This window comes from Gossypium raimondii, chromosome 5 (assembly GCF_025698545.1).
Source record: "Gossypium raimondii isolate GPD5lz chromosome 5, ASM2569854v1, whole genome shotgun sequence".
NCBI classification, from domain to species: Eukaryota; Viridiplantae; Streptophyta; class Magnoliopsida; order Malvales; family Malvaceae; genus Gossypium; species Gossypium raimondii.
Window position 1 is genome coordinate 30,591,820 of NC_068569.1, and position 13,320 is coordinate 30,605,139.

At 36.0% G+C, this 13,320-nt stretch overlaps 1 protein-coding gene across 1 annotated transcript; it reads right to left on the bottom strand.

The window, feature by feature from the left end:
* Positions 1 to 2,363: 2,363 nt before the first annotated feature.
* LOC105771096 (uncharacterized) lies at positions 2,364 to 4,899 on the bottom strand. The gene is made up of 2 exons (XM_012592499.2): positions 4,714 to 4,899; positions 2,364 to 4,287 (listed from the first exon to the last, which is right to left on the bottom strand). The coding sequence occupies exon 2, from the start codon at positions 3,974 to 3,976 to the stop codon at positions 2,459 to 2,461; it is 1,518 nt and encodes a 505-aa protein (XP_012447953.1). The 5' UTR covers positions 3,977 to 4,287; positions 4,714 to 4,899; the 3' UTR covers positions 2,364 to 2,458.
* Between the last annotated feature and the right edge of the window lie 8,421 nt (positions 4,900 to 13,320).

The window sequence follows — 13,320 nt, forward strand, 5'->3', positions numbered from 1 at the left end:
TACAGGAAATCGAACACAAAACCTCCAGCAAGCTAACTCCTTACCACTCAAACTAGCAGACTCATTCTAATATGAGTTTACTAAAGATAAAATATAACCCAACCCACCAAGGATAAGGCTAGGATAAAAAATAACCAAAATTTTTCAAATATGGGACTTGAACCCAAAACCTCATACACTCACCCAGAACACTTAACCAATGAAGCAAATACACATTTGTGTTAAATTTCACAGAAACAAACTTAGATTATTCAGGGCGTTACACTGTCAAACAAATTTAACATTAATAAATGAAGTGACAGACAATAACCAAACACTTTCATACAACCTAGGCAGTTGCAAACAATTATAAATACAAAAACAATTTAATACAAATAAATTCATTTCTGTCACGCACATGTCATAAACTTTAATACAAAGAAATCCATTTCTGTCATGTACAATAACCAAACAATTTAATACATGTCATAAACATTTAAAAATGTTTAGAATCATATTTAAATAATTCAATGGCATACACAATTTCAAATAATTCAATACAAATTGACTTGTCAAATAGGAACTAATTTGTCTCTTTCCTAAGGTTATTAGTATGCACATGGTATACAATAACTTTAGAAAAATCATAACCTGTAATTCACTTCAATACGAAAATAATCATATTTGAATCAACATTTAAAAATGTTTTGATCATATTTGAATAATTCAATAAAAGCTGATTTGTCAAATAGGAACTAATTTGTCTCTTTCCTAAGACTATCTGTATGCACACGACAGACCCTAACTTTAGAAAAAATCTAAACTTGTCATACACTTTAATAACCAAAGAAATAAAAAATTTGGCATACACTTTAAGACAAACAATAAACATATACAATGCATAAACCTTATACGAATGCAACATTTTTCAACAAAGAAATCCAAAAAACCCTAAACTTAAATACTCCTAACTCTAAACCAAATATAGAAACTTACCCGTTACAGTGGATGCAACAACATCAATTGCTTCTCTTCTATTAACCATTGTGGCCCTAAACCCTAACCATTGATAACTGTTGTTGTCTTATTTTCTCCCTAAACTCGAAACCCAAAATATCAATACTTCAACCTTCAATTTGTCAATCTTACCTTTACCTTGAAAGTTTCTATCCTTCAATCGTCCAACCTTAAACTCTTAAATATTAATCCCAATCGATTTTCTTTTCTTCTCTTTAATCCCAATTGATTTGTCTTTTGTTTTACCCTAAACCAATCCATTTTATCTTTTCTTTTCCCTAAACCCATCCAGACATTGGACCCTTCAACTCCTCGTCCAATATGGCAAGTTAACTGGCCACGTTACCTATCTCGTTAGACTTATAACGGAAAATGTTAATGAGTGATTGATTTATCACTTTTTGATAATGTTAGTGACCGATTTATTATTTTTTAAAAGTTGAGTGGCTGAATTAAAAATTGAGTGACTATTTTATCATTAAGATCAAAATTGAGTGACTGTTGATATAATTTACCGTATATATATTTTTTAATCTTTGATAGGCCATACCCTTTGCCTCCTCCCGTTGAAAGAGCAACAACCGTTACTACAAACAGTACAACAGCGCAGAGTGAAAACGATTTGCTGGGACTTTTATTATGTGCAGATGATTAGAAGTTGATCAACGGCTGGGATTTCTTGCCAATTTTCTACGTATTCTTACTATATCTGCTCTTGTAATTGATTACCCCTACGTTATAGATGATTATATTTATCGAGAAAACTGAATGGATATGCTAGCCATTCTATCCATCTTTTTTTTTTTATTACTTTCAAAATAAATAAATGTATCAACTAAAATAATTATACTTGTCGATCAAGTCAAAAGCCGTAAACAAATTCACATTTTTTAGATTGAGATCAAATCAATGATTTTATCATTAAATATATTAATTTAATTTATATATTAGTAAAAAAATCAAATTGTAAAAAGTTAATATTTATTATTTAAAAATGACATTATTTTAATGTTAAATTTTATTCCTGATACTTGATCCAACCGATCTATCTGATTATCGGCAATCAGATTCTAAAAACAGTGTTACAATCACGAATGATAACAAGCAGCATGTTCTCAAAAGAAGAAAAGACCATACCAGCACCTAATCAAGATAATAATAAAAAATCCACCCTTGGATTATAAAAAGTATAATTACGGTTAAAACCTTGAAGCCAAGTGAAAACCCCAAACTCCAATTTCATGATCCATAAATAAAAAATTAGATTAAATGCAAGGTTCTACATGTATAAAATCAATGATTATGTCAATAAAGATGAATTCTTAATAATATCAAACTACGCACGGCAAGACCAAAAAATAACCATATAATCTAAAATGATTGCAGTTTTAATTTCATAGATTTCCTCATGGAATGAGGTTAGTAAACAATGAAGCACCAACCACTAAAATCATTACATGTATCACAATATAGATTCCTCCAGGTCCATGAATGGTCGTTCACTCCACGGCGAGGGCCGAAAGCAGACACGTACCTCATGCTCTTCAGGTCCTACGCGATGCTTGGGCACGATTATCTCAAGCATTGTTCCTGTCTCATCATGGTATGCTTCCAGTTTAGCATTTTCCGGAATGCGGTTCGGTAGGGGAATTTCTCTAATAAATTCCCCCGGAGGGCAGTGCTCAGGTGCTGGATCTGTTAACTTAAACGTCCTATCTTGTCTCTTAATGAATGGCATGCAGGCTGTACTCACACATGATATCTTTACGATTCCATGTGAGGGAGTATTTCTCCAAGCAACTTTCACCCTTGGAAGATCTGAAAAGGGCAAGCTGACAATGATCAAAAAGCTTTCATCATCTTCATATATCGTTTTCGCTGCTGTTACAGGCCCGTATACGTTCTTCATTACCCCACTAAATTCATTCATCCATGTTGGCTCGAACCGGTGAATTTTCATATCCAAAACTCCGTTAGAATGCAAATTATTGGGTAAACAAGGATCTTCATCATTTCCATGCCGGAAATAGTCCTTTTTTCGTTTATTACAGACAGGTGATAAATCCATCCCGTTACCATTACTATGTTCTATCGGCTGAGTTGATAGGTTTAAACCAGTACCGTTAAGCAGTTTTCTAGTGTGGGCATTTAAACTACTCTTTAAAGTAGCAGGGGGGCGCTCAAGCTCGAATTCTGTGCTCGTAAGGTTTCTCCAAGCTGCAAAATCACTTGCTTCAGGAGGAATAGAGAAGTTTATATCCCTGCCGGTAAGTTCTCTCCACCTCCTCTTCTCTTCATCATCAAGATTCAAGAGGTTTGGTGACGGCACAACTTCAATCCCATGTAAACATTGAGGATTGGAAAGACCCCTGTAGTGTTTCCTCTGCATTCTATGAGATCTAACAAAACCCTTACCAACACTAAACGGAAACGGGCGCTCCCCTTGCCGGGAGTGACCATTCATGTAACTCCTCAACTGCATCTTACCAAGTGCATTTTCGGGCCTTTCCTTGAAAACCCACATATACATGTTCTCCATATCATGCTGAACCAAGAATGCATCTAGCTCCAAGTCCGACTTGTCATACCCAGACAAACCGTTGCTGTCTCTGATTACCTTAGACTTTGACTTCCCACTCAAAACAGGCTTGAAGTAGAAAGTAAAGAAAAACCAAGCACCCCATACACTATCAAGACGCTTGATACACTTCTTAGCCACTTTCGGGACACTGACTACCGCCTCATAAATCTGGGGTGCAAGGCTAACATCTAAGATTTCACATGAATCATTCCAAGCCAAAGGTGGGGGGCTCGGTTCGGATGATAACGGGAGATTGATATCAGGTGGCCGAGACAACAGCATAGATCGGTTCATCTCTCTCTCCAATTCATCTGGTAGAAAAGAACCGGAATCCATAGACAGAAGTGTAGATGGGTGATCAGTTTCCATAGACAAAGTAGTGAGAATAGCTTCCCCCATTCTTTTTCTCTTGCTCTTTTAACTATTTCCTCTCTTTCTTTCTTTTTTCACTTTTATATATAATTTGAAATACCCCTACCAATCAACAAAAGCTCTCTATTGACATCTTCACAAATCAAATGAAAAATTCCAGCCAAATCGTATATTCATACACCAATCAATCTACAAAACCACTGGTAAACCTCATAAAAATCTTCATGATTCAATTCCAAACAAAACAGTATCCACTAAGTTTCATCAATCAACCAAATTCAAACTACAGCCAAACAGGAACAAGGGCAGTAACATTGATAACACCAGAAAAACCCAACCTGAAAAAAAAACAAAAACGAACACCCAATTTAATATCAAATTCTCTATATCAACATGGATTCAAAATAACAAAAAAGACGCTTCCTTTATGACAGACAAATCACATATCAAGGCCGAGTCAAGCTAATGTTTTTATATCTAAGATCTAAAATACCCTAAAAAATAAAGATTCAAAATTCTCACTTTCTATCGATTTTCTTAGCCATCAAACAAACAGAATATAAACTCAAAAAGAATAAAAAAAAAAAAGAAGCAAATCCATGATTCTACAAGAACCAGAATCCAATAAAATCCCAAGAGTAGAGAGAGCCGCAAAAAAAGGAGCAGATGTGAAAGGAAATCAAATCAATCACAGACAAAAAGAAAAACTAACCCTAGAATAATAAAAGAAAAAGCAAAAGAAAATTGAATTTTATAGCTATTACCTAAAATAGAGGATTTGAATCCAGAGAAAATTGAGAGCTTGAAAAATGATACCCTTTGAGAGAGTGAGAGAGAGAGAGACAGAGGGAGAGAGAGAGAGAGAGAGAGAGAGAACGGAATCTGTTTAAAGAGACGGAGTTGAATAAGGGAAGGGAAGAGACATAGGCGCCGTTTAGAACTGACGGTGTTAGGTAACGGAGACGGTGACGGGAAATTTTTTTTTTTGGGACTGAGAAGCGAAAAACAAGGGTCAAACGAGGCGTCCCTCTATGATAAAGTGACAATTGCTGAGGAGCACGTGTCAGTAAAAGAGTTGGAAATATGCGCTTTATATTTTTCAAAATTTAAAAACCATTCATTTATTTAATCAATTACTTTTAAAAGATTAGTAGCTAAGCATGGGTTTTTTTATCAGAATAAAATAATTTTGAAAATAGGGAGATTAAATAAGGATATGATTTTTACAGTAAAGCTAAAAAATAATTATCAAATATTTGTTAAATATTAAAATAAATAAATAATGTTTTGCAAACCTTTCAATTAGAGGAAGCAAGTATTGTATTTTGGGATATTTCTTATTTAGGTCCCTCGATTTAAATTATTAATTTAATCCCAACTTTAATTTGCGTTTAGTCCTTGTTTTTAATATGTTTGAGTTTATTTTGCATCTTATATGATTTTTTAAATTATTAATACGTTTATATGTATATGTTGAAGATTCAATTTGTAGTATAATAATTTTAGTTGTGTCTACTCATATGTCTCTTATTTATTTGATAATTATTTTTAGATGGTATCATTTGACAAGTATGCGATACTGTTTTTTACTGTAAAAATCACACTATCTCATATTTAATCTCTAAAATATGTCATTTTTGAAATTATTTAATTTTTATGTTATTTTGATAAAATCCTTTAAAATTTTGTCGATAAATAAAAAAATTACAAATGATTAGGAAACAATTTTCTAAAAATAAAATAGTATTTATGTATTTATACAATATGGATTGACTTGATATGTTGAAGGAAGATAAATTATTATTTGATATATTAATTATCGTGGCTTTTTTATTTTATAAGCAAAATTAAATAATCACTATGTTGTTCATTTATTTATTTTTAAAGTATTAATTAATAGTATTTTAACTATCATTTATGAAATTATTTCATTTGAATAAATTCATGAGAAAGAATTAATGGTTTAAAGTTATTTATATATAATATGATATATATTATATATAAAAAAGAAAAACAACAATGTTTAACCCCAGAACTTGGTGATTAAAATATAATATGAAGTTTATTTTGGAATTGGAATGATGTACTAATGTTGGAACAATGTGCTAATGCACTGATTCCAATACAATATTATGTTTGTGGTGATTTTAATACGATACTAAGTTTGTTTTAAATGTTAGACTAGAATTGTACCGAGTTTGATTTAGAACTGTGCTAATGCAGTTGTTCCCATAGTGGTGATTTTTCTTTTGGTGGAAAAGAACAATTACTTATCTAATTTACATAGAATTATACTAGAATGAAAAAACACCTTTTGCCTTGTCTGTTTCAAGAAGTGCTAGTGTCATGGGTTGCGCATGGGACGCAACCATGACAAACTTGTGCGATCCATCATATTTGAGGGAGGTCATTTGGCCCAACCAAACTGGCCCGTTGCCTGGAGAGATTAAAAGCCCATCTCAAGAGCCTGGTAAATATGGAAAGTGATCCAAGAAGATATGATTATGTAATCTTAGAGTCCTAATTGTATACAGCTTCTAATTGTGACTTAGAGTTCTAATTGTATACAGCTTTTAATTGTAGCCCTTGATGTACTTTGAGGCTCAATTATAAATAGAGACCTCTTTGCTTATTGTAATTCATTCAGTTGTCAATAAGAATTTTGAGAGTATTCACTCAAACTTTTCTCTCAAGTGTTCTTGCTTTTGTTCATCTTTCAAAGCTCGTCCTTACTTCGTTCTTCTGTTGTTCTTCATGGAAGCCTTGAGGGAATTCTGTTGAATCCTTTATCATTGCGAGATTAGGCTGACTTAGGTGTTTTTATTGTCGAATCTGTTATCATTGCGAGTTAGGCTGACTTAGGCGTTTTTAAGCAAAGAAACTGCCTAAGGCCGCACGGATCGCGTGAAAAAATTCTAAGTCCGTGACAGTTGGTATCCGAGCTAAGGTTCGAAGCCACCGTTGAAAGATGTCAAAAGAAGTTAAGGGAATGGAGACCCGTGGGAGGGCTAGGAAATCTAGCCGCTCGAGGGACATATTATTAGCTTTAGAGGATCGTGTCATCACTTTCGAGAATTCCGTGGGGGATATCAAGGAGAGGATTGAGGATGTCAATGATAGGCTCCATGATGGATTGCAGTCCATGCAGGAGCAGCTCAAAGTGTATGTGTTGGACAATGTGGAACAGTTTATAGGTAGAGATGATGCCATTGAGACTATGGTGGCGGCTTTGAAAGAGGAGATTGCGGAGCTCAAGGATGAACTCACAATCTACAAGGCTGCTTTGGGCAATAGAGGGTTAGCTGTTGTCGCACACAAGCCCAATATTGATGTTCCCAAGCCCAAGGAGTTCAAGGGAACAAGGTCCGCAAGAGATGTGGACAACTTTCTGTGGGGAATCGAGCAATACTTCCGTGCCAAATGCATCACAGAGGACGTCACTAAGGTAACTACTGTTGCGATGTATTTATCTGACGTTACTTTGTTATGGTGACGTCGTAAGTCTACTGATGTGAGACGTGGTGGGACCGAAATCAGAACTTGGGAGGAGTTTCAATGTGAGTTCAAAGCACAATTTTACCCAGAGTATGCCGAGGATGAGGCTCGGGCAAAGTTGCGTTGACTTACGCAACAAGGCACTGTGAGGGAGTATGTGCAGGTGTTTAGCGAACTTATGCTTCAAATTTCAGATATGGGGGAGAAAGAGGCATTCTTTTCCTTCATGGATAGATTAAAACTGTGGGTGAAGCAGGAGTTGCAATGCCGAGGAGTTCAAGAACTCACCAGGGCTATGTCCGTAGCAGAATCACTTGCTGAATTTGGTGGGAAGAAAGACAATGGCAATTCTTTTAAGCCCAGATTTAATCAAAAGGGTAATAGTGGAGGAGATAAAGAAAGGCCCACTAGAAGTGGCAACGGTAAGAAGCCTTGGAACAAGAAAAAGAGTGGGCCTATAAGTTACTTTCACTGTGATGGTCCACATATGATCAAGGACTGCCCAAAAAAGGTCACTCTCACGGCTATGGAAGCAAAAGGGGAGTCCGATGCGGAGGATAACAATCTTGGTTCGATACTAGAGGGTGTCGAAGATAGAATGAGCCATGGTTTGATGTTTGTAGACATCATTGTGGCTGGCAGAAAATTGAATGCGCTTGTTGACACAGGCGCTTCTAATTTGTTCATGTCCGAGGAGGCTGCCTGTAAACTGGGCCTCAAGATAGATAATGAAGTGGGTCGGATCAAAACAGTAAACTCAGAAAGTGTTTCAATCAAAGAGGTTGCAAAGGGAGTGGATCTTCAGCTCGACAAATGGTCTGGGAAGGTATCCATTAAGGTAATATCGCTTGATGATTATGATTTTGTGGTTGAACTAAGCTTCCTAGATCAGGTTAATGCTCTTATTGCCCTTTCGAGCAATTACATGGTGATTTCGGACGCGAAACATCAATGCATAGTGAAAGTAACAAGGAAGAGAAGCTTTGAGGGAAAAACACTATCGGCAATTCAGTTTGCTAAATGTGTACGTAGAAATGAAGTCTCATATTTAGCAACCTTGAAGATCGAAGAGACCGCTGAGTCTGTTAGTGAGACCCCGAAAGAAGTGGGTCGATTGTTACAATCATTCTGAGATGTAATGCCTGCTCAGTTGCCCAAAAGTTTGCCACCCAAGAGGGAGGTGGACCACAAAATCGAGTTAGTGTCTAATGTGGTGCCGCTAGCAAGGGTCCCCTATCGTATGTCTCCGCCAGAATTAGAAGAGTTGCAGAAACAATTGAAGGAAATTTTAGATGCGGGATTCATTAGACCATCTAAATCCCCATACGGTGCCCCAGTGTTGCTCCAAAAGAAACATGATGGGTCCTTGAGAATGTGCATCCATTATCGAGCTCTAAACAAGATCACTGTGAAGAATAGGTACCCTATTCCTCTTATTGCAGATTTGTTTGATCAGCTTGGTAGTGTAAGATGGTTTACCAAGTTAGATTGGAGATCGGGGTATCATCAAGTTCGAATAGCTGAGGGAGATGAACCAAAGACTGCTTGTGTGACACGGTACGGTTCGTATGAGTTCCTTGTGACGCCTTTCGGACTCACAAATGCCCCAGCTACATTCTGCACCCTAATGAATAAGGTACTTCAACCATTTCTTGATCGTTTTGTGGTTGTTTACCTTTGATGATATTGTGGTGTATAGCAAGTCTTTTGAAGAGCACATGAGACACTTGAGGGAGGTGCTCCAAACTTTGAGGGAAAATGAGCTGTTCATTAAGGAGGAAAAATGCTCATTTGTCCAACAAGAGGTGTCATTCGTAGGCCACATTGTGGGAGGTGGTAAGATCCGAATGGATAAGAGCAAGGTACGAGCCATTTCAGAGTGGGAGCCTCCAACCAAGGTAACAGAATTGAGATCCTTCATTGGGTTAGCAAATTACTATCGACGCTTTGTTGAAGGCTACTCTAGAATTACCACCCCCTTAATGGACATGTTGAAAAAGGGGAAGGTATAGGATTGGAAATCGGAATGTGAGAAGGCCTTTAATCAATTGAAGCAAGAAATGACGAGGGAACCCGTACTTGCCTTGTCGGATTTTACGAAGCCTTATGAGGTACGCACGGATGCATCAGATTGTGCTATAGGGGGAGTACTGATGCAAGATGGGCACCCAATTACTTAAGAGAGTCGAAAGTTTAATGAGACGGAGCGTAGATATACGGTCCAAGAGAAAGAGATAACAGCGGTAGTACACTGTTTGCGTACATGGAGACATTATCTATTGGGTTCCAGGTTCGTGGTCCTTACCGATAATGTTGCCAATAGTTACTTTCTAACCCAGAAAAAGTTGTCTCCCAAGTAGGCTCGTTGGCAGGTTTTACTAGTGGAGTTTGATTTTACAATGGAATATAAACCAGGAAGTGCCAACATTGTGGCTGATGCACTCAGTCGAAAGATGGAATTCGCAGTAATTAGTCAACCTGATGTTCTTTGTTGGAACGCATTCGAGAGGGATTATCCCATGATCCCACGACCAAAAATTTGATTGAGCTTGCCAATGAGGGAAAAACAAGAAGATTTTGGCTTGATGGGGAGCTGTTATACACTCATGGACATCGCCTCTATGTGCCCTATTATGGGAAACTCCGTAAGGAAGTTATGAAGGAGTGTCATGACTTGAAATGGGCAAGCCATCCAGTGATGCATCGCACTTTAGCCCTTTTGGAGGAACGTTATTATTGGCCTCACATGGGTGCTGATGTGGAAATCTATATGAAAACTTGTCTAGTGTGCCAATAAGACAAGGTTGAGTTAAAGACTCCAGCTAGTTTGCTTCAACCCTTGCTAGTTCCGGAAAGGTCATGAGAGAGTTTATCCATGGATTTTATTATTGGTTTGCCTAAGTCTGACGGGTTTGGGAGTATTCTTGTTGTGGTGACAGGTTTTCAAAGTATGCGACATTTATTCCAGCGACCAAGGAGTGCCCTACTGAGGAAGTAGCTCGGTTGTTTCTTAGACATGTGGTGAAATACTGGAGAGTGCCACTGTCTATTATCAGTGATCGAGATGGGCAATTTACGGGCCGATTCTGGACGGAGTTGTTCAAGTCAATGGGCTCAGATTTGAACTTCTCCACGAGCATGCATCCACCAACTGATGGGCAAACTGAACTAGTAAATGCATTGTTGGAGACATATCTTCGACACTACGTAAGTGCCACACAAAGGGATTGGCCAAAGTTGTTGGATGTGGCCCAACTTTCATACAACTTGCAGCGAAGTGAGGCCACGAATCAAAGTCCATTTGAAATAGTGACGGGTCAACAGCCACTCACATCCAACGCTATTGTGTCCCATTATACAGGACCAAATCCTGTAGCCTACCGATTCGCAAAAGATTGGCAAGAGAAGAATGACTTGGCTAGAGCTTGTTTACACAAGGCAAGTAAGCGTAGCAAGAAGTGGGCTGATAAAAAATGAAGGGATGTGCAATTTCAAGTGGGTTACTCAGTCCTCGCTAAACTACACTTGATTTTGCGATATACTGGCTTGCACAAGGGTCTTGTACGAAGGTATGAAGGGCTGTTCAAAGTTGTGAAGAGAGTAGGCAATGTGGCCTACAAGCTTGAGCTGCCAGCAAAACTTAAAGTCCACTCGGTCTTCCATGTAAGCATGCTTAAGCCATTTCATGGGGATCAAGAGGATTCGAATCGAGGCAAGTCCGAATGAGCACCAATGGGGGTAAAGGTGTCGTACGATCGTGAAGTCAAAAACATTGAGGCAGATCGGGTAATTAGACAAAAGTACCACCAACCACGGCATGAGTACTTAGTTTGATGGAAGGGACTTCCTGATAACGAAGCAAGTTGGGAACCTGTCGAGGCATTGTGGCAGTTCCAAGGGAAGATTGACCAATTCCATAAGGAAGATGCGACGAGGGCGTCGCTAGAACAAGTGGGGGAGAATGTCATGGGTTGCGCATGGGAGCACGCAACCATGACAAACTTGTGCGATCCATCATATTTGAGGGAGGTCATTTAGCCAAACCAAACTGGCCCGTTGCCTGGAGAGATTAAAAGCCCATCTCAAGAGCCTGGTAAATATGGAAAGTGATCCAAGAAGATATAATTATGTAATCTTAGAGTTCTAATTGTATACAGCTTCTAATTGTGTCTTAGAGTTCTAATTGTATACAACTTTTAATTGTAGCCCTTGATGTACTTTGAGGCTCAACTATAAATAGAGACCTCTTTGCTCATTGTAATTCATTCAGTTGTCAATAAGAATTTTGAGAGTATTCAGTCAAACTTTTCTCTCAAGTGTTCTTGCTTTTGTTCATCTTTCAAAGCTCGTCCTTACTTCGTTCTTCTGCTGTTCTTCGTGGAAGCCTTGAGGGAATTCTGTTGAATCCTTTATCATTGCGAGATTAGGTTGACTTAGGTGTTTTTACTGTTGAATCCGTTATCATTGCGAGTTAGGTTGACTTAGGCGTTTTTAAGCAAAGAAACTGCCTAAGGCCGCACGGATCGCGTGGAAAAATTCTAAGTCCGTGACACTAGAATCACCTTCGGAGGGAAATCAAACAGCTGCAAGTCTTGTTTTTTTTTTTTGTTCAAAAATCAATTTAATTAAATAATCCGTAACCTAATTATACTCCAATAGTGGTGATTTCAATAAGTATTAAGTCTACTTTAAATGTTAGGTTGAAAATTGTTAGGCTAGAACTGTACAAAATTTATTTTAAAATAGAACGATGTGTTAATGTTGACATATATAATGTGCGATAATAGCATATCTTCATCATTTTTCTGTCTCTTGAGAGATGTCTAGCATTATTCAATTGAAAGGTGTAATAAGAGAAAAAGATATTGTATTTTATCTTGGAAATGAGAAAGTAACTATTCTTAGTAAAGTTTTGTGTAAATACATTGCCTTCCAATTTTTTGGATATAAAGTTTCTACACAATAATTAATAATGGTTATTTGAAAATATTTATTCATATAAAATATTTTGAAAAATATTAATATAAGATGACAATATTTACAATTATATAAATTGATTTATTTTAGGAATTTATTGTATTTATGTGATAATAATAAATAAATAATGTTTTATTTTTAGAGAAAGGGAAGAGTTAAAATCCCAGTTCACACTAGAATTATAAATAAATATCAATTTTCTCACTATTTTCATAAGTTAATTTCTTCATTTTAAGAAATTCATGAGATGAAAACTTATAATTTAAATTTATTGATATATTATTTATATGTAATGATATTTTTATGAAAGGAAACATAATAATCATTAAAAGAAAGAGAGTTTGGTTTGGAAATAACGTACTAAAACGTCGGCATTAAATAACCATTAACTAAAATTAATTACTTTTAGAAACGATATTTAATTACCTTTTAGGGCATATATATGTATATATATATATATATATATATATATCACTTAATATCACTTTTTACTTTGTGTATTGAAGTTATTACCTTTATGCATTCACAGTTCATTACTTTTCATATATATATGATTTTTACCATCATTATAATATTATAAATTAAAACTAAAAAGAAGCATTCATATTTATACGAATTTTATTTTTAATTTTTTATTTGTCATATGTAAATTAGTAAATGAATATACTCTAATAAATATATACAACAAATTCATGTATTGTCCATGATAAAAGAATTAGTATATACAATATAATAGGGTGCATATATTAATTTGCAATAAGTGGCACATATGTGTTTTTTATTTAATTTTATAGTTTTTAAAGATAATTTTATAATTTTAATAGATTTATGATTTTTTTGTTATTTAGATTTAACACCCAAGTTTTTCATATTTAAATTATTTTGAGTTGAATTATTTT